Source organism: Bufo gargarizans, chromosome 2 (assembly GCF_014858855.1).
Source record: "Bufo gargarizans isolate SCDJY-AF-19 chromosome 2, ASM1485885v1, whole genome shotgun sequence".
Lineage (NCBI taxonomy): Eukaryota > Metazoa > Chordata > Amphibia > Anura > Bufonidae > Bufo > Bufo gargarizans.
The window spans coordinates 605,759,649-605,782,024 of record NC_058081.1 but is presented as its reverse complement, the minus strand read 5'-3'; the positions used below and the strand labels follow the sequence as shown (position 1 = coordinate 605,782,024).

Genomic DNA, 22,376 nt, shown 5'->3' with positions numbered 1-22,376 from the left:
CTGCAGTAGATTTACTTTCTGCAGACCTGTATTTGATTATATATCCTGCAATTATATTTATTTTATTGTCCTAAATACAGAACACGTTTTGCATATATTAATACATATAAACAGAAATGAATCAAGTGAGGTGCCACTTGTTTCCTGCTGCATTGCCAACCTGGCTCCAGGGATTTGTCCAGACCTGACTTGTACAGTATTTCCATTTAATGGTTAGAGAGCAATGTTATAGATTTCACATCAGACACAAGTTTTAAAGTCTATGTACACCTTTGGCGGCTTTTTATTATTATTATTATTATTGCATTGTACTCATTTTGAGTTAAAAATAATTTTTAATTGCTCTTTATTAAAAATATGGAGACCTTTTTTCTGGGCTTAGATGATATCTAGTAGCAGGATATTATTTTTTTCTCTGCTCCATCAGACAGGGAGTTAACGGCTACTTATCTCTAATCTCTGACATTATAAACACTCATTATTGTTCAGTTCATATCATACTGATAACAATGTGGCTTAAATAAGTTTTTTAGGAACTCTTAGTAAATTAGAGATAAAGTTTATTAGATGACGGCCACAAAGTGAAAGTAAAAAGTGAAAACGAGTCCATTGACCCTTGGCATTACGTATTGTGATTTTGGTTGAAGGTTCTGAAAGCCAGTAATAAATAATATACATTAGTCTGATTTCACAGGACATTTTTAGGGCATAAAGAAAAAATATTAAGCAGGCCTAGAAGCAGGATAAAAAGCTGGTTGTGATGGGAAGTCAGATATTACTATATAAATAAAACATACAAATAATGATTTCATCTGAATGAATTTTACGCAAATAGTTGTGAATACTTCACAGTGACTTGCAGTCCTGAGCCATACCTATGGTAGAAATATAGCAGCATCATATGCAGCTCTAGTTATCCAGGTCTCACATTTCATCATTATGTAGATCTAGAGCCGTATAAGCAGTAAATGTTGGTTCTGGGACTATGTAAAATATATATTTAGAAGCCCATTTCAGTATGTCAGTATAAGAATACTCATTCTCCCAGGCTGCACCCGCTTTCTTATGAAGGACAATTGAGGCTGTGATTGCAGTGAATTAGGCACATCTCACTGGCTCTATCCGCAGCTATTCATGCTCCTGCCTATCTCTGCCTGCCATGGGAGTGACTATAGTCTTGTCAACAGTGTTGTAGAGGGGATGAATATTCATGAGCAGCTGAGGCAGGGCTGTGCCGCTGGATTGCTTCTTCCCAGCAAGACCGAGCCATCATCATCACCATTGCCCATTTATCTGCTTTTTCCAGGGAGTGCACTGGAAGCAGGCGGGATCTGACAAGGCTGGAGAAGATACGGGAATAGGATGCTGAGCTAGGAAGGACAACTCTCCCCTGCAGTCTTTGTCCTGATGCTGAGAATCTGGTGACTGGACCTGTGATCTCTGCAGGTGATGATTCTGTCCTTCTGCCCCCTCTCTCCCTTCAGATGATGATTAATGTGCAGATGTGATCACATCATCTGTGTAGGGATGTGCAGCTTTCAGGCTCCATTCCCAGGGTGTTGTAGGCTGTATTCCCTAGAAACCTGCTGCTCCCTAGGGTCTCTGGCAGCACAACAGGGGCACCGATTCATTCTGAGGGTATCTGGCCAGCCCCGATGGTGACGGTGTGTGTCACACTGTACCACTGGTCCTGGGGAATAAATGATGTATTGTTTATCCAGCGGGTAAGCAGAGCATGAACGTTTTCATCACGGCTGTGATCCAAAGGATCTTAGCACGGAATAGCGTGATGCAATTTGACCTACTATATGGGGTGTAATGGGATATATACATGAGTGTTGTATAATGCATGATGAGCCCTGTGGTAGTGACGGAAAGGCAGGACGAGGCAGGTACACAATCCACCTCACACACAACATGCTTCTTCTGCTCCAATTTTCATTCTTAACCCTTTGGGAGTTCTCTGTGATGATAGTGGGAAGAAAATGCTTATATAAAGGGAGGGTGAGTCCAGAAGAAAAATAACTAATTACAATGTGTATGAGCTCTGCAGAGGAGTATGGTGGATATGATCTTTTATCCTGTTTTCTCCCATATATATATATGATATCAGGTAAGGGATTTGGCCTTGTAGAGAGCAGTGCACTGTCCTTCAGTCATGTTGTTGTTTGATGTGTTATCTGAATGCAACGTATTCATTTTTTTAAACATCTTCCTATAATATAGATTGTGGATTTCTGTTTTATCTAGAGGAAAACCATTGTGTTGTTATTAAAAAGTGCTTTGCAGATTTCTGTAGCTCTGCAGACCCTAGGCCCTTGTATCCATCTTCCGTTTTCTGTTCACTGTCATTTTTCTCATTACTTCCTTACTGTACGTTGTTCGCGAATGGCGGCCAGTAGACGCAGACTTCTAAACAATATCAATATCTGGATGAATTACGCTGGGGCTACATGGCGGCATGTAGATCGCGATGTTACATTGCGTCAGGGTATCTTGCGATTGGTAGAGGTGTCCCAATTTGAGGTATAGAGATAGGACATGCCATGTCAGCTGCAAAAAAATAAAAAAAACTCTTGGATTTTTGGTGACAAGTCACACACAACTTTACCATCATAGACCACAATGCAAGTTGCATGCAACTGCAACTTTTCTGTTAAGTGGTTATGTTTTTACAGCCAAATCACAGTGACAGCAAGTTGCAGACAAGTCGCACAAATGTTTTTTGTCGCGTGACCATTCGGAGACTTACTGTTGCTCAACACATGACGCCCCAGCCTAAGACTTTTACACGCACAAATATATTGTTGGGATACAACTGTCTTTTTAAGGAAAAAATCATAACACAATAAGATTTCCCATACATATTTCCCATTGTCTGTCTGATTGGTTACATCAGGCATGCTCGACCTGCGGCCCTCCAGCTGTTGCAAAACTACAACTCCCATCATTCCCTGACAGCCTACAACTATTATCCTACAAAAGGGCATTGTGGGAGTTGTAGTTTTACCACAGCTGGAGGGACGCTGGTTGAGCATCCCTGGGTTACATGATGCAGTTGTCCTGATAATATCTTAAACAAAAAAAAATTCAAACACAATATATTTTTAGGCCATCGATAGGAAATTCTGTCAAAATCATCAGTAATGGACAGAAGATTAGTCATTTGCGCAGTGAATCTCTACGGGATTGAGTGATCACATGTAAATGCCACTCTCACCTCCACTGATGATCAGTCAGCCCCTGTAAAGGGGTCTTTAGATTGATAGTGTACTCATTGGTCAGAAATTTGTCGTGTAGACACAGCTAAAACTGGCCGTACTCAAGCATTTCTTGACAACATGACCAATATGATGAAATCTGATTGATGACTCTTTGGCCCTGATTTATCAAGGCCAACGTGTTATTGTGGCTCTGATGGGCCCTGCGTTGCTGGACGCAGGACGTAATATATTACCAGCCAGCTCTCTGTGTACAGCAATGAGATCTACGGCACCTCAGAGTTGCAGTAGATTTCAGACATTATTTATGCCAGTTTCTGGCATAAATAATGAATTAAATGATGAATTAGCCAGGTCCGCCCTCACCACTCCCTTACTCCACCCTCGCCATGCCCTCTTTTCTGTAGACTTGGTGAGGGTGGCAACTTCTACAGCAAAAAGACTCATAAGGAGAATTATACATTTCTTCCTTTGTGGCATTTGTAATATAGAGGTCCTAATACTAAGTTGTACCAGGCCAACCATTGCAAGTTGAAAATATTGTAACTTGAGTCCATAATGCCTGATTCAGACAGCAGTTATTTCTGTCTGTGTGCTACCCCGACTGCGCCTGGATAGCACATGGACCCATTATAGTAAATAGTGCTATTCACATGTTAGTCCCAAAACGCTTGCAGCATGCACCATTGTCTATTTCCTGTTTGAGACTCATCCATTCATTTGCCACATCAACATCCCGACACGTGTGTTTTGCAGACAGAAATCGTTGCGGCCGTTTGAATCTGACCTAGTTATTGGTTCTGAAGCCTCCAAATATCAACTCAAAATAAGAAAAAAATTAAGAATAAAGAAAAGTAAACCTTTAACTAATCCAGATAAAGCAGGTCCTTACTTATAACCATAAAGTCTGACCACAGATTTTCTATTGGATTGAGATCTGGGCTTTGACCATTCCAACACATTTACATGTTTCCCCTTAAACCACTCAAGTGTTGCTTTAGCAGTGTGTTTGGGGTCATTGTCCTGCTGGAAGGTGAACGCCCGTCCTAGCCTTAAATCACGCACAGAGTGGTACAGGTTTTGCTTAAGAATATCCCTGTATTTAGCACCATCCATCTTTCCCTCAACTCTGACCAGTTTCCCAGTCCCGGCTGCTTAAAAACATCCCCACAGCATGATGCTGCCACCACCATGTTTCACTGTGGGGATGGTGTTCTTTGGGTGATGTGATGTGTTTGGTTTGCGCCAGACATAGCGTTTTCTTTGATGGCCGAAAAGTTCAGTTTTAGTCTCATCAGACCAGAGCACCTTCCTCCGTACATTTTGGGAGTCTCCCACATGCCTTTTCGCAAACTCACAACGTACCTTTTTGTTTTTAGCTAAAAGTAATGACATTCTTCTGGCCACTCTGCCATAAAGCCCAACTCTATGGAGCGTACAGCTTATTGTCGTCCTATGTACAGATACTCCAGCCTCTGCTGTGGAACTCTGCAGCTCCTCCAGGGTTACCTTAGGTCTCTGTGCTGCCTCTATAATTAATGCCCTCCTTGCCGGTCCGTGAGTTTTGGTGGGCGGCCGTCTCTTGGCAGGTTTGCTGTTGTGCCATGTTCTTTCCATTTGATTATGATAGATTTGATGGTGCTCCTGGGGATCATCAAAGATTTGGATATTTTTTTTATAACCTAACCCTGACTTGTACTTCTCAACAACATTGTCCCTTACTTGTTTGGAGAGTTCCTTGGTCTTCATGGCAGTGTTTGGTTAGTGATGCCTCTTGCTTAGGTCTTGCAGCCTCTGTGGCCTTTAAAAAAAGGTGTGTATATGTAATGACAGATTATGTGACACTTAGATTGCACACAGGTGGACATCATTTCACTAATTATGTGACTTCTAAAGGTAATTGGTTGCACCAGAGCTTTTTATGGCTTCCTAACAAAGAGGGATGAATACATACGCACATGCCAATTTTCTGTTTTCTATTTCTAAACAATAGTTTTATTTATATATTTTTCTAATTTCATTTCACCAACTTAGACTATTGTGTTCTGATCCATCACATACAATTCAGAATAACAAAACATTGAACTTAAAGGGATTCTGTCATCAGAATTTAGGCCTATAAGCTAAACATATGGCGAGGTCCCTACTAATACACAGAATCCTAAAGTGACCTTATCAAATGCGCCTGTGGCTCTATAATCATAACGAGGCCACTGCCAGGAGTCCCCACGCGTGCGCACTAGGTATAACCTGATGCGCCCGTGCGATCTGGCTGAGGAGACGGCTCTTATGAAAGGGAGGGCGGTGGTTTCAATTCAGAGGGCAGCGCTGGGCACCAAAAGGAGATGGCTGCAGCCGGGCACCCTGCATCGTGAGACGTCCCCTTGGACACATTTATGACGTGAGTGACAGGTTATATAAACCTGTTTTATATGATTATAGAGCCACAGCCTCATTTGATAAGGTCACTTTAGGATTCTGTGTATTAGTAGGGACCTCGCCATATGTTTAGCTTATAGGCCTAAATTCTGATGACAGAATCCCTTTAAGGCTGTAATGTACCAAAATATGAAAAAAGTCAAGGGGGTAAATACTTTTGCAATGCACTGTATGTCGTCGAGGACAGGGGCTTCTTCAGGGCCCTGCCTGGTGCATACAGTTTACCAGGAAAATAAAATTGAGCCAACTATGATTAAGGTCAGGCGCATATCTGCACTGACACTTTTGCGACTCATCTTTTCCATACCATGTCACAGCAGGTCTTCATCAGACTAAACTTCACAGAAGTGAATTGCCTTTACAGAATTAAATTCTTCATTTTATGGATCTGGATCCTACTCCTGCATCGGCAAAACTGACATCATCTTACAACTACTCACACATGAACAAAGCCTTGGCCCTCGATCAGTGGGTCCAGCCTCTGAGTCGCTTCTTACAGTTCTCTGTTTGAGGTCTTATTTCAGCATATCTTTGCCATCGATACATGTCCACATGCAATATAGTGGCTACTTGCAATCATCTTTTAATTGTATTGACCATCTTACCTGGGAAGTATTTCCTCCTGTAGATCATGCAGTAAAGTGGTAATTGCAGTATACTACTTGTAGTGTCACAGAAATCATAGGTACCTTAGCAGATCCAAGAGGAGATCATATTGTATTGATTAGCTGGGTATTTTGATTTCAACCAATCTTTACTGTCAATCACCAAATAGGTCAAAATGTTATAGCAATAGCTGTCACTGGGATACTCAGAATATAGATATAAACCACACTGAAAGAGTAACTACACGTCCCATAAATTTAAAAATTTGTAGTCTTTACTCAAAATAAGCACAATATAAACATGATCCAACAAACATTACATATCACATATAATAAATGAGCATATAGTAAATATATCCAATTTATAACAACACCTATACTCAATATAAGTATAACTCATTAAAGGGGTAAAAAGTCAGTGGAAATTGCAGTTACAAGAGAGGGGAGGTGCTATGAACCTGTCTGATAGGGGCTAACACCCTCTATATATCGCTCAGCATTAAGGCACTATCTCCCCTTTCCCTGATCCGCATAAAGGATGGCTAAGTAAAGTACAAAATATCCTAAAAGAGAAACCAGAGACTAAGTAAAATCATACCAGTAAGAGTCAGGATAGGTGTGTGTTATCTCCTCGACGTACGTTTCGCCGTTCTGCGTCCTCAGGAGGACAGAGTTATACTTATATTGAGTATAGGTGTTGTTATAAATTGGATATATTCACTATATGCTCATTTATTATATGTGATATGTAATGTTTGTTGGATCATGTTTATATTGTGATTATTTTGAATAAAGACTACAATTTATTAAATTTATGGGACGTGTAGTTACTCTTTCAGTGTGGTTTAAATCTTTACTGTTACCAGATTTTTCAAGGACCATTTTAGTCTCAGGGGAAAGAGTACAATGTGATACAGCTTAAAGAGGCTTTCTGGTTGGCATCAACATCCTTTAAAATAATAATTTATGAAGGTAGCTGTAATTTTATAATGTATTTATGTTACCTTTATTGCTCCTATCTTCTGTTTTGGATTGTGGTCACATAACCATGTCCTTCAGTTCATCCTTATTTCCTTTGAGGTTATTTCCATGGGTGGGGTAGTGATAGGGGAGTGTCTATGTAACTAGCTGGTGGGAGGAGCTATAAACTAGCTGGGTGTTAGGGACAGTGATAGGGGAGTGTCTATGTAACTAGCTGGTGGGAGGAGCTATAAGCTAACTGGGTGTTGTTAGGGACAGTGATAGGGGAGTGTCTATGTAACTAGCTGGTGGGAGGAGCTATAAGCTAACTGGGTGTTGTTAGGGACAGTGATAGGGGAGTGTCTATGTAACTAGCTGGTCGGAGGAGCTATAAACTAGCTGGGTATTAGGGGCAGTGATAGGGGAGTGTCTATGTAACTAGCTGGGTGGGAGGAGCTATAAACTAGCTGCGCATTGTTAGGGGCGGTGCTAGAGGTATGACAGAGAAAGGAGAAGTGCATCAAGGGTTTGGTTGGATTCAGCAACAGGAAGTGCTACATACAGATGAAAACAAACCAGAGGGATCTGTTTTATATGATGAGAAATAGTCAGGGGGTCCAAACAAATTAATAGGGAATATGTACATGAGGTAAGCAACTACATGAGCATATGTTTTAAAAACCATAGTGATCCCGGAAAACCCCTTTAAGTGAAAGAATAGTCAATATCTGAAAATAATCTAAGTGAGATGTTAGGACGAAGATAATCTGCAGACATGCAACTGTATAGATGGAGGGTATGTAAAAGTATGAAATAAGCTATTGCCTATGGAAGGTTGGTTGCCAGAGATTTCTTAAATAGTTCTGGCATATGGATTATTGGAGTAATTAGGTCCCGGTCGATATTAGTGTGTAGCAGAGGAACATCCTAGAGAAATAATAGTGTGGACTTGAAGACTGTTGAGTGGTCGGGCAATAGAAGAGTGGCAGAGTTTCGCACTGGATACGTCTTTGTAGAAGTTGGAGGGCTTGTGAAGTCTGAAATAAGAGATAACAGTTTTTTAGGATGGTTGTACTGATAAAAGCAGCAGCAAATATAGCAGAATGATGGTATATGACCAGAGACTGGAGGAGTTGCTCATAATGTTTGTAAGATAATGGTAAAGGCTAGGAAAACAGTAAGACTTGAAAGAGATGTAGTCTGAGCAATTGTTCCAGTCTCACCAAGGATAAGGAATGAAGGGAAACTGTAAAAGAAAAAAACTAGAGCCAAGCTGGATATACAGCAGACATAGGTCCTGTAGATGGGCTACAGGCAAGTCAGACAATGGCTAGCTGTGGGAATTAACACATGATGTTAGAAGGTCATTTGACGATGAACTGTTAACAATTCAATATATGATCTTGATGAGCAGAAATGTTAGAGTTTCAAATAAGAAGTAAACTACCAGACTGTATTTTTTTTTTTTGCACTGAGCTGTCTGGATGAGCACATGTAGATATGCAGTCCCCTCCCAGTAGCCCTCAGGGACCAGACTTTTAGACAACATACTGTATATCAGACAGACATTGAGCACTAGACATGTGCTGACATTAACCCAAGCAGGAGCGTGAGAGAGTTGTGTAAAAGGGATTATATTGAAGTGAATACCGTATTCATCCTGCAGTAGCAATACTGCTACCGTATTGTGAACCCTCAGTTCCACTGCAAGCCTGTTTCATTAGTTGAGCCTAACTTGTGCCTAGTGAGTAATATTCCACCCTATATACACTATGTTTAAATAGCTAAACACCTATTGTGCGCTACCTACATGCAAAAAAAAATCTATGTTGTAAAGGAATTTTCTCTTTAATAGGCAATAACATTAAGTCTTTCCGTGGTTTTATGTTGGTCAGACCCTACAAAAGTGGCCTACTGTACATTTTGCCTACTGTTTGAGGTTGTGGTACTTGGGTTTTGATTATACAACTTTGGAAAAAGGGCAGAACAATCATCATAGTTGTGGCAGGCATGGATGTTCTCTGTAGAGGTTGATTTAGGTCACTGTACAATTAAGACCTCATACCTTGTTTTTCAAATGACAGTAACATGCTGGCGGACGTGCTGTCATGATACCATATGAGTATACAAGGACCTAATTAGGGAGTAATATAATTACATAGACTGATCTTTTCTATTTCTAAATGATTAATTTGTTGTCAAATTCTAGTCTTATTGGTAAAAGGTCACTCTAGAGAGTTACATCACCAGGATGAGAATCATGGTAAAAATTGCCAAAGCTGCAGTAGAAGATCATATGTGGACCTGGGCAGCTTATGTTGAAAATCATCCTCTATAGTCAGTGTTCATGATATCTACTTTTGTGTATTTTGTGTCCAAATAGGCAAACTGAAATTGACGTTGTCTTCTCAGCCTCCACTCCTGAGGAGCTCAGAGATGGAGGCCCCGTTGGTGTCCCTGGACGAGGAGTTTGAAGATGTCAGATCTTACTCTGAGGATAGGGAAGACAAGTCGAGGAACATCTATATGTCACCTTCCCGGCATTTGGAGGATGCATCCCTTTCTGAGCTAGAAAACTTCAGCTCTGAGATTATTAGCTTCAAGTCTATGGAAGATCTTGTCAATGAGTTTGATGAAAAGCTGAATGTTTGCTTTCGAAATTATAATGCCAAAACAGAAAACTTGGCTCCTGTGAAGAATCATCTGCAGATTCAGGAGGAGGAAGAACGACTCAGAGATGAGGAGTAAGTGGAAACTGTGTTCTATCAAAACTAGAGATGGTCTGTGTAATCACTAGTATGTGTTGGGAAGGGTTTCAATGCAATCCCTCACCTAAAATCACAGTTGGGGGCATTTGTGTAACTTCGGGTTTCAGTTATGAGGCTCTTTGTTCCAATCTGATCTCAAGTTGCAGACCCACGGTTACCTTTCTAGGCCCTATTAGACTACACGATTTTAGGCATATTAACAGGAATACAAATGCTCGTTCTGGATAATTGGGCCATATAATTGAGCAGCCAATGAATGAGCAAAGTTAGCTTGTTCATCAGCTAGAGATGTCCCATTATTGGCAGCACATCTTTCTGTGTAATTAGGGGTGTGCTGCTGTCATCTATAGAGGGGCATGAGGTAACTGCTGTAGCAATAGTTCCTCCAACATTCAAAGTTTGCATCAGCCTGTTTAGGCTACTTTCACACTTGCGTTCGGAGCGGATCCGTCTGGTATCTGTACAGACGGATCCGCTCCTATAATGCAAATGATGGTATCCGTTCAGAACGGAACCGTTTGCATTATATTTCAGAAAAAAGTCTAAGTGTAATTTGTATTCAGACGGATCCGTCCAGACTTTACATTGAAAGTCACTGGGGGGCGGATCCGTTTGAAAATTGCACCATATTGTGTCACCTTCAAACGGATCCACCCCCATTGACTTCCATTGTAACTCTGGACGGATCCGTTTGCCTCCGCACGGCCAGGCGGACACCTGAACTCTGCAAGCAGCGTTCGGGTGTCTGCCTGCTGAGCGGAGCGGAAGCCAAGCGGAGCCATACTGATGCATTCTGAGCGGATCCGTGTCCACTCAGAATGCATTAGGGCTGGACGGATCCGTTCGGGGCCGCTTGTGAGAGCCTTCAAACGGAACTCAAAAGCGGAGCCCCGAACGCTAGTGTGAAAGTAGCCTTAGTCAGGCTGGTGCAAACGAGCGCCAATGGATGATTATCATACGTTGGCACCAGCACTGCCTGAAGATCAGGCGGTGTTATACCATCCTTAGGACCACCGTTCTTTTTTTCAAAATTCTTCTTGTCAGGTCTTGGGCACATGATTCCTCATTGTAGTTCTTAGGTCCGGGTTTCTCATTCCCAAGGGCACTATTTCACATAGTGAAGTAGATGGTTCATCTTGCCAAGATTGCAATGTAAGATTTCACATAAAGATGAAGCTAACAGTTTTTAATATCTGCAGTTTTTAATAACTTTGCGACCCATAAAAAATGCGTCCCATAAAAAATTCTGAAAACTATAATGTGTGAATATACTCTAAAGATCATTATTTAGTGATGCGATATTGTGAAATGTGTTTAGTGTCTTATCCATTATTGTCCATGTGTACTTGATGTTAGTTAAAAGCAGTGTGTGAAGCCAGGTATAGGTTAATACATATGTAGCTGTTGTATATGTCATGTGAAACTTTTCCTTTTTACGTTCTTCTAATGAAATCCAGTCCAGTTTTTTGATTATTATGGAAGATCCATTTTCCTTTCTGCTTTTTGTTGCCATTCCTGTGACTGGAAAGCTGAAAAGAAAACAAAAATGAAGCCGTTCTTTAACTACTTCAATATCAGAGTGTTTATCCCCCTTCCTTACCAGGCCAGTTTTTCAGTTGTAGCAATGCGTCTATCTAACTGCAATAACTGATTAATTTCTGAGCCAGCCTGCATGCATTTGATATTATTTTTCTCGGGACACCTTGGACCTTTATTTTGTACCATTAGATGATGGATTTAATATAAAAAAAAAAAATATTTAAGGAAAAACTGAAAATTTTGAAAAAATAATATTTTTCCTTTCATATCAATTTTTTTTTAACTATTGCAAAAGGTTTAAAGGGAACCTGTCAGCGGGATTTTGCGTATAGGCTGAGGACATGGGTTGCTAGATGGCCGCTAGCACATCCGCAATACCCAGTCCCCATAGCTCTGTGTGCTTTTATTGTGTGAAAAAAACGATTTGATACATATGCAAATTAACCTGCGATGTGTCCTGTATGTGAGATGAGTCAGGGACAGGACTCATCTCAGGTTAATTTGCATATGTATTAAATCGTTTTTTTCACACAATAAAAGCACACAGAGCTATGGGGACTGGGTATTGCGGATGTGCTAGCAGCCATCTAGCAACCCATGTCCTCAGCTCTATACACAAAATCCCGGTGACAGGTTCCCTTTAAAGACAAAACATTTCTAAAACAATTCCCGTATGCTTGTACCCTGAAAACGGACGCTATTTATGTAATTTATCTACTAGCTGGGCCCGCCGCAAGACTTCAAAAGACTGAAGCACATTTTGGATTTTGGCGGCCTATTTTTCTATTGCTGGTTCTATGGCACCTTACCGCCCACAAACTGTTGTACAGCACCAAAATGCTACAAGACCCTTGAAAGTGAAGTTTTTTTATGTTATTCACCTTGGGGAATTTTTAACATTTTAAGGGTTTTGTTTTTATTTTTACATTTTTGCATTCGTTTGTATATCTTACGCAGAAACAAAAACCTTCTATAGAAAAAAATATAGCTAACTGTACGTTCACACTTGCGTTGTTGGATTCCGGCAGGCAGTTCCGTTGCCTGAACTGCCTGCCGGATCCGGCAATCTGTATGCAAACGCATACCATTTGTAGACGGATCCGGATGCTCTCCGGTTGTCATCCGGAAAAACGGATCCGGTATTTAACGTTTTCACATTTTTTAAGGTTTGCGCATGCGCAGACCGCAAAACCGGATACGTTTTTCCAAAACATTTAGGGCCGGATCTGGCATTAATGCATTTCAATGGAAAATAATTCCGGATCCTGCATTCCGGTAAGTGTTCCGGAATTTTGGAAGGAGAAAATACCGCAGCATGCTGCAGTATTTTCTCTGTCCAAAAGCCGTACAGTGACTGAACTGAAGACATCCTGATGCATACTGAACGGATTGCTCTCTATTCAGAATGCATTAGGATAAAACTGATCAGTTTTTTTCCCGGAATTGAGCCTCTAGTACAGAACTCAATACCGGTAAAGTTTAACGCAAGTGTGAAAGTACCGTAATAAAACCAATAACTAGATTTTTCAAATAAATGTATGTTTGTATATTTTACACATACAAATTACAATATACTATTGCTAAAACTAATATATATATATATATATATATATATATATATAAAATGAATATATATTTTTTATTTTATTTTTTATGAACGAAAAATGGGTGGGATGTTTGTATGGATGTGTACGTAGTCTAATTACTATTGCTATATCTTTAAAAACATTTCTTTTGTTTTTTATTTATTTTTTATTTACTTATTTTAAATTAATTAACCCCTTTCTTCCACAGTCAAGGCAGGAAGAGGTTAATTCCCAGCCTGCAGGCTTACATTTTAAAGCCAGCACGTGGCTCTCTTACATAAGAAAAAGCTCTCCCTGCCGGCTTTCAACTTCTTCAATATAATACACGCTTGTAGCAGAGTGCTACAAGCATTTATTACTGCCTGACCGCTCCAGCTGGCCACGGCACATCTCCCTGTGACCGTAGCTGTCTAATGACAGCGCAGTCACATCGATCTGCTGTGGCTTTTATACGTTGGGCTACAGATAAGAGCCTACCACCGTGACGTAGATAGTCGTGCGCCAGTAGACAAGTGGTTAAAGAAAAGTACAGGAAGAGAATAGAAGAGATCTCCCTGCTTTAGTGAAAACTGAAGCATAAGGGGATGTTCACCAGGTGGAAAATATACATCCGAAACATCTGACGTACATTTGCCGTGGTATCTGTGGCAGAAATCTGAGGTTGACCCTTAATTCAATCAGGCTAATCCTGCTCGCAGGCACTTGTTGCAGTTTCCACGTTGAAACCTTGTCAAGAATGAACACGCGCATTATTTTTTTCCACATTGTGGATTACAAATCTGTGTGTGGAAAAATCTGCACTGTATAAACTATATCATGAATTCCCATTTTAATCAATGGGAAGTTAATGTTAGGCATTTTTGCAGTGCGTTTCGCTGCAGCAAAAAAACAAAACACTCATTGTGAACATACCCTAAGGATGATTTACCATGCAATTAAATGTGTGAATAACATAGTGATAAGGCATTGATAGATACACAACTTCTGACACAGGTGGCAGTCCAGATGTTGTGCTATGTACAAGTCATGCTGGGACTTGTACCTTGGTAGCAGCTGTAAAGCGACAGGACTCCTGGCCTGGCAGAGCACCAGTAGCACCAGATGATTGCGCTCTTATGATAAAAACTTCAGTTACAATTGGCTGGATGCACCTGAGAAATGCTGGAATTAATATATTCTAGAGAACATATGCTAAGTTCTGTGGCCAAGTCTTGTACCTAGGGCTTGGGCAGTACAGCCACGGCCAGCGGCCTGGATGCCGGAACGGTTTGTGATCTGTGAGCAGGGCCTTGAGACCTTGCTTCTGATTCATTCTGCATTGTTATGGGATGTCTGCCCCCTGCCAGCTTCCATTCTGCATCATTGATCTTTCCATAGAAACCATTTGTCAGTAACCCTTAACTGGCTGAGTATTATTTAGGTTGCTGATTGACTAACAGAGACTAGTACAATGGGCTATGTATGCATTGAAGTCTAAACTAAATAAAACATATTCATCCATTTAACTTAACATTTTGCCACCAAAATTGTCACAACTTCTTTTTAATATAAGGGTATATTCACATGTACTGTTAGTGGTGCAGTTTCTAAATCTGGAAAAAAAAGTGATGCAGAAACTGTAATGAAAAGACATGTTAAATCCATACCAATTTACTACAGCCTTGCTGTTCTTGGAAATGTTCCTAGGCCTACGCAATCACAGTACGATTGTTTTCTTCATGATCTATAAAAGGCATTATCAGTAAGTGATGCTTACATGCTGGACGAAGGCTGCACCTAGCCTTTCTGCTGCCTGAGACGAAAACTAAAATGGTGCCCCAACCCCCCAGTGCCAATTTCTTAACCTTACCACTTATCTGCAAGCCTACTGTTAAAGACATACTTGGAAAAAATTATATACAGAGCTACAAAACATCCAGGGTAATACAGCACCACATAGTGTGCCCACTGTGCTTCCCAATACTATACTGCAGAAACAGATAATCCCCCTTCCGCTGCCCCCCTCTTGCCCCTACCTGGTGGTGCCTGAGACAATCACCTTACCTTTCCTCATTGGTGGTGCACCCCTATGCTGGACATGTTATTAGGACACATTTATGATCAGTGGCTCCACCTTAGCTGCTTGGTCTAAGGTACTGTAGTCTGAAACCCACCTCCTTTCTTATTAGAAAAAAGAAGATTATAAGGTAACTGTTGCAGATGAAGAATTGCTTTAAAATAAATGTATACCCTTTGTGAGGGCAATTACCCCTGCGTCTATGATTATGGGTTCCAAATTCAAATAGCAAATGTGCACAGAGAAGGCTGATACAGACACACAATGGTTGTAATCAGTAATCTACTTTATTGTAAATTAGCAGACAATCCTATACCATGATTATTGGTAGACGCCCAACAGCCGTGCTTCACATAAGACCGCAAAGACAGAAGAAACAAAACATCTTTATCAGAAAAGAGGATGTGAACTTAGAGCAGCAGAAGCTTTCTGAAAATAGAGTGTGGGGGGGGGGGGGGGTGTTTGTCAGCTGATCCCCCTTCCCCCCGGGTGCCTGCAAAGAGCTGACACTTCATCATTTTGTTAACCTCTAATTGAACTCTGGTTCAGATAGATATAGGATATACAAGATGGAGTTCTATCTCTCACACTCTTGGACATCAAAGTCTGTATTCTGCAGTGTCATTAAAGGGAACCTATCACCTCTACTATGCTACCCTCACTGAGCGTTTCTAAATGTTCATTGTGTTACCCTAAACATATAAATTACACTTTTAATTTCATATGCTGACGAATTTAATAAGTATTATGCATTTTTGTACTTCCCGCCTTTTATGCAGATTAACATAAAAGAGTGATATCTTACTTGTGTGACCAGAGAAGAGTCATATTTTCAAGCTCTGACTCATCTCAGGGACAGGACTCATCTCAGGTTAATTTGCATATGTATCAAATTGTTTTTTTTACACAATAAAAGCACACAGAGCTATGGGGACTGGGTATTGCGGATGTGCTAGCGGCCATCTAGCAACCCATGTCCTCAGCTCTATACCCAAAATCCTGGTGACAGGTTCCCTTTAACACATCTCATTTACTATATTTTACAGTCTCATGCACAGTTGCTCTGTAGCAATTCAGTGTGTTTGAGAATACAGACAGTACTACACAGGTATTTTACATGGCAGTATAAAGAAATCCTCCAGGCTCCCCCTCACTAAGGCTCATTCCCCTTAGGGCTCTATTAGACTGCCCGATATTTGAGCAGGACGAGCGCTGATGGATGATGAACACATCATCAGTGCTCATTCACATCACTACTATACAGGGCGATGCAAAGTGAATGTGGGAGGAACGATTGCTAACACAGTTATTCATCCCTCATTCAGTTCTATTGATTTTCAGCAGCACATCCCTGAGTACAGGGGGAGATGTGAACCCAATAATCGAGCATCTTTCATCCTGCCGAAAAATGCTAATCAGCCAACAGAGAAGCATTTGCTTGTGTATTATCTGATCAGCGGCACACTTATATGGGCAAATTATTGGCAATGAGTATTCCTAAGAGCACTTGTTCCTGATAATTGGCCCAAAAAGTGTTCAGTCTAATAAGGTCCTTAGTATATGTGCAGCAGTTACTGCACCTGACAATCATCTTTTTATCACTGGTGGTTTACTAGTCTGTACTTTATAATCATTCTACCCTTGTTGCACTGGAAATCACCTTCCCAGTGCGCCTGTGATAGACCTGTGTTTATACCGAGCTGCAGAGAGTAGAAGCCTGATCCAAGGAAAAGACAGGAGGGATGTGTTAAGGCCCCTTTACACTGCCTAATAATCTGTTGGTGTAAAGATGCCACCGATTACCCTATGAATGAACTAAACGCTCGTTCATTGAGTAATAGAACCTTCACTGACGAGCAGGCGATTGTTGGGAAGGAATAACTGCTGTCTTACATATTATTTTTAACGTTTCCATTTTTTTTCTGCCAGTTAAAACCAGATAGTAGCATGTATCCTTTTTTCTAATCTGTTTTTAATTTCTGATTGCAGATTTATTTATTCTATTTACTGAACATGATTATGGGGGCGGCCATATTGCCTGAGCTGTTCTTACCAGCATTTACACAGCATAAAAATTGCTTTACGGCAGCCCCATGGGCCATAGACACAATGTACAGGAGGGGACCCTACTGACTTACATGGTAGAGATTTCTAGGCATGTTCTGTGACCTGTGCGGAGGTCATTATACAAGGAAAGGATTAATAACCTCTGACTATCACCTATTGTGAACGGTGGATCCTGTCTTATCTTTTATTCTGATCCTGCCTGTAATGTGTATAGATAAGCAGGTAACTGCAGTAAAGTTATCTGTACAGACCAAGAAGTGGCGCCAATTATTATTCTTAAGGCGCATTTACACGCACTGAGCAGCAGCAGATTGTAGGGAAGGAAGAGTTGCTCCCTGACAGTCAGCTGCTCGCTTAGTGGAAGTGAAGCTTGGCATTTACATGCATCGATCACCTCCACGGTATGATGACGAGGGATTGGTATTGCGATTGCTCGTCCTCGTACAGCTGCACTGCTTCTGGGCAGCAGATCGCTGTTTAGACCGCACGATCTGCTGCCCAGAAATGATAATTTAGGTGCCTGCAGGAATGATGGGATCACCCGATGAACGAGTCCCCCTATGCATAGAACAATGCAGAAACTTCTGTGATACAGTAGATATTGTATGTCACTGATTTATCACTACCCTTAAATGAGACTCCAGTGCTAGAGTGCTTCTGTAATCATTATTGTTATTCTTATGGCCAGTGGTACTGTCAGTAGACTGTAATGTGAATGTAAAGTGAAAACTTTTTAAAAATGAAAAAATATATATAAAAATTCATATCACCCCTTTTCCCCTTAATAAAAAAAAAAAAGATAATTTGCACTGGTGTGTCCCAAAACTTCCGAATTATTAAAATATAAACATATTGGCGTAATGGAATTTTTTTTTTTATCACAAGCCCTAATACAGCTATGTGAATGGAAAAATAAAAATGTTATTGCTTTGGGAAGGCATGGAGTGAAAAATGAAAACAGAAAATGCATCACTTAGGCCTCTTTCACACGGGCGTCAGTTTTTTTGCCCGGATAAGAGGCGGGTGCGTTGCGGGAAAATGCGCGATTTTTCCATGCGAGTGCAAAACATTGTCATGCGTTTTGCACTTGCGTGAGAAAAATCGCGCATGTTTGGTACCCAAACCCGAACTTCTTCACAGAAGTTCGGGTTTGGGATCAGTGTTCTGTAGATTGTATTATTTTCCCTTATAACATGGTTATAAGGGAAAATAATAGCATTCTGAATACAGAATGCATAGTAAAAGAGCGCTAGAAGGGTTAAAAAATTTTTTAACTCACCTTAGTCCACTTGATCGCGAAGCCCGGCATCTCCTTGTGTCTCCTTTGTTGAATAGGACCTGTGGTGTGCATTAAATACAGGTAAAGGACCTTTGATGACGTCACTCCGGTCATCACATGGTACGTCACATGATCTTTTACCATGGTGATTCACCATGGTAAAAGACCATGTGATGACCGGAGTGACGTCATCAAAGGTCCTTTACCTGTATTTAATGCTCACCACAGGTCCTATTCAACAAAGGAGACACAAGGAGATGCCGGGCTTCGCTATCAAGTGGACTAAGGTGAGTTTATTTATTTTTTTAACCCTTCTAGTGCTCTTTTACAATGCATTCTGTATTCAGAATGCTATTATTTTCCCTTATAACCATGTTATAAGGGAAAATAATTCAATCTACAGAACACCGATCCCAAGCCCGAACTTCTGTGAAGAAGTTTGGGTTGGGGTACCAAACATGCGCGATTTTTCTCACGCAAGTGCAAAACGCATTACAATGTTTTGCACTCGCGCGGAAAAATCGCACATTTTCCCGCAACGCACCCGCCTCTTATCCGGCCCAAAAATAAGACACCCGTGTGAAAGAGGCCTAAGGCCTCTTTCACACGAGCGTTGCGGATTGGGGCCGGATGTGTTCAGGGTGCGATCAGTGAAACTCGCACTATTTTGCAAGCAAGTTCAGTCAGTTTTGTCTGCGATTGCGTTTAGTTGTTCAGTTTTTTCCGCGCGGGTGCAGTGCGTTTTGATGCATTTTTTATGCGCGTGATAAAAAACTGAAGGTTTACAAACAACATCTCTTAGCAACCATCAGTGAAAAACGCATTGCATCCGCACTTGCTTGCGGATCTAATGCGTTTTTCACGCAGCCCCATTCACTTCTATGGGGCCAGGGCTACGTGAAAAACGCTGAATATAGAACATGCTGCGATTTTCACGCAACGCAGAACTGATGCGTGAAAAACAACGCTCATGTACACAGACCCATTGAAATGAATGGGTCAGGATTCAGTGCGGGTGCTATGTGTTCACGTCACGCATTGCACCCGCGCAGAAAATTCGCTTGTGTGAAAGGGGCCTAAGAGGTTAAGCCAGAAGCGCTATATCCACCAAAGGAATTGCATGAGGTTTATCTCATTACTGTTACATATTAAAGGGCTTGTCTAGTTTAGAATTCTAACTTTTATATACCCCATTAAGGATTTCTGAGTTTTTTTGTTTTTTTTTCCAATTATAATATTTATTAGTTTATCAATCGACATACAATAAAAATTCCAAAATGCCAAAAAATTATCATACTAATGACACAATACAGGATCCTATATACGATATACAATCCTTATCTCAAGTGGAGAGTGGTTACTAAAAGAGTCGCTTGCTCTAGAGCAGGGGTGCACAACCTTTTTTGGTCTGAGGGCCACATTGTCACATCGCTTTATTTCAAGGGGCCGCAAAGAAAAAGGTTGATTGGTGCTCATTTGCATCGTTGACCTATTACACAGGCCGATGCAAAATAAATGGGGAGTAATGATCACTACCACAGTCATTCCTCCCACAGTTCCCTCCTTATCAGTGGCCCATCTCTGATTACACAGGGCGATGTGCTGATAATTATTGTAATCTCTCATCCTGATAAAATATACAAATCAGCCGACAAATGGGTGATTGCCGATTTATCGTCTGATCAGCGGTATGATTATGCAGTCCAGTTATCAGGAATGAGCGTATCCATAAACACTTGTTCCCAGTAATTGGCCCAAATATCGTACAGTGTAATAGGGGCTTAAAGGGGATTTCCTTTTTGCAGCAAATGCCCTGAAACAGTAGATTTATACATAGAGTACCTGCTTCCTGCCGCTCCAGTCCTCCACGCTGACTCCGCTTGTCCCCATCCTCCGGTCCCCGCGCTGTTTACATCTGGCTGGCTGCGGACATGATCACATGCACCGCTCCAGACAATTAATGTGGCCACAAGCAGCACGTCACCGCAGAAGCCAGTCATTTGCTGGAGCGGTGCATGTGACCATGTCCATGCACTGCCTAGTGTAAACAGCACAGGGACTGTCAGATGGAGACAGCGGGGGCGTCATGGAGCAGGAAAGTTTTAATCTTCTATTTCAGAGGCCATGCTGCAGGCAACTTGTTAAAAATATAATTTTTACCCTAAAAATTCTTTAAGTGGCAAAATTTCCTTCTATCCTGCCCCCTAGTCATAAATGAACGCTTTCCTTTACTGCAGAGGATGGCGCTCACTGGTTATTACCGCCTCCTGCCCCCAGTTATAGGGACCCTGCAATAACCGGTAATCACTTTCCCTTACTAGCAGGGTAACTGCCTACTGGTTAACTCTTTAATGACCAGGCCTGAAAAGTCCTTAATAACCAGAAACTTTTTTTGTGATTTAGCGCAAGTAGTTTAAACAGTTGTAACTTTTTTATTTGTTGGACAACCAAAATCATTTTTGCAAAATTTTTTCACGTTACACATAGGGCTTTTTAATATATATTTTTTTGTTTTATTTGGTGGAAACGGTACAAAACATTTTTAAAAAGTCAGTCATTTTTTTCAAACTATAGCTCCTTATTCTTTAAATTTGCAAATTCACACCAAAATAAATTATTATAATTAGTTCCCTATTTTGTGTTGGCAGTTTTTATTATATACTGTGTTAAGTTTCATATGAATGGAGTGATAATGGTGATGATTTTGGTTGGTGCGGGTGTTTTTTTTTTATATGTTTTTTTTTTTAACAAATTCATAATATGTTAAATATTCATAATATGTCCCCCAAGATGTCATAAAAAGACCTTTGGGGGGTGGGGCACCGACAATTTTTTTTTGTAAAACAGGACTCCCAGTTACAGAGGAAACCAGCCTTTTGTGGTGGCTTTGTACAAGGTAGAACTAATCAGAGTCTACTGACCCTGCAGCTCTTCTCTGCCACGCCCTGGCCTGAGACACTCGGCGATCACGTGATTGCTGGGGCCAACTGCATAGCATTCATTGAGGAGAAGGCAAAAGTGCTGATAAACTGCTTGTGTCTTCTCCTCGGCTCCCCTGCTGTCACTGACAGCCAGGGACCCAACCTGCTAGACTGCAGGAGCTGTAATCGAGAGCCATGCGGTGCTCCAGGAAGAAACACAGCTGATGGCACTATCGGCTGTGCTTCTGTGCTACAAGATGGGGGCCGCAAACCTCTGTTCTGTAGGCCGCATGCAGCCTGTGGGTTGTGCACCGCTGTTGAAGAGGACCTGACCTGTACCACACAGATATCACACTGTTTTTAATACTTAAAGGGGTACTCCGGTTGTTTGGTTTGAAGTTATCCCCTATCCACAATAGGGGATGACTTTTAGATTGGTGGAGCTTCCCAGCAGTAGGACCCCTACTGATCATAAGAATGGGGGCCCTGTACCCCCTGGAACCCCTTGCAATGAACTGATTAGTAGGTTGCACATACACGTGGGCGCTCTATTCATTTTTTATGGAACTTCTGGAGATAATCGAGTATCGTATTCAGCTATCTCTGGAATTCCCATAGAAATTAATGGAGCGTCGCACATATGCCTAACTGGCCGCTCACTTAATTTCAGGTGGGGGGTTGAGGGCCCCTGTTCTCATAATAGGTGGGGGTCCCAGCAGTAGGACTCCCACCGATCTAATAATTATCCCCTATCTTGTGGAGTTCTTCTGTGGTGCTGATAAGAAAAATGGAACACTTACTGGCAGTTTTCACCATGAATTATAACTGATCACTGACGCTGGGTTCACACCTGAGCGTTCGCGATGGAGCGCTCTGTATCCGCGATTGTACGGGCGTTTGCAATCACGCATACAGAGACAAGCGAACGCCCATTG

At 41.3% G+C, this 22,376-nt stretch overlaps 1 protein-coding gene across 3 annotated transcripts in view; it reads left to right on the top strand.

Moving 5' to 3' along the window:
• The first annotated feature begins 1,262 nt into the window (after positions 1-1,262).
• FEZ1 (fasciculation and elongation protein zeta 1) overlaps positions 1,263-22,376 on the top strand; it is a 57,527-nt gene continuing 36,413 nt past the window's right edge. For all 3 annotated transcript variants that reach the window (XM_044278306.1, XM_044278305.1, XM_044278304.1), the window contains exons 1-2: positions 1,263-1,446; positions 9,609-9,969. In XM_044278306.1, the coding sequence (XP_044134241.1) occupies positions 9,662-9,969 (308 nt within the window). In that variant the 5' untranslated portion in view covers positions 1,263-1,446; positions 9,609-9,661. The remainder of the gene's footprint in view (positions 1,447-9,608; positions 9,970-22,376) is intronic.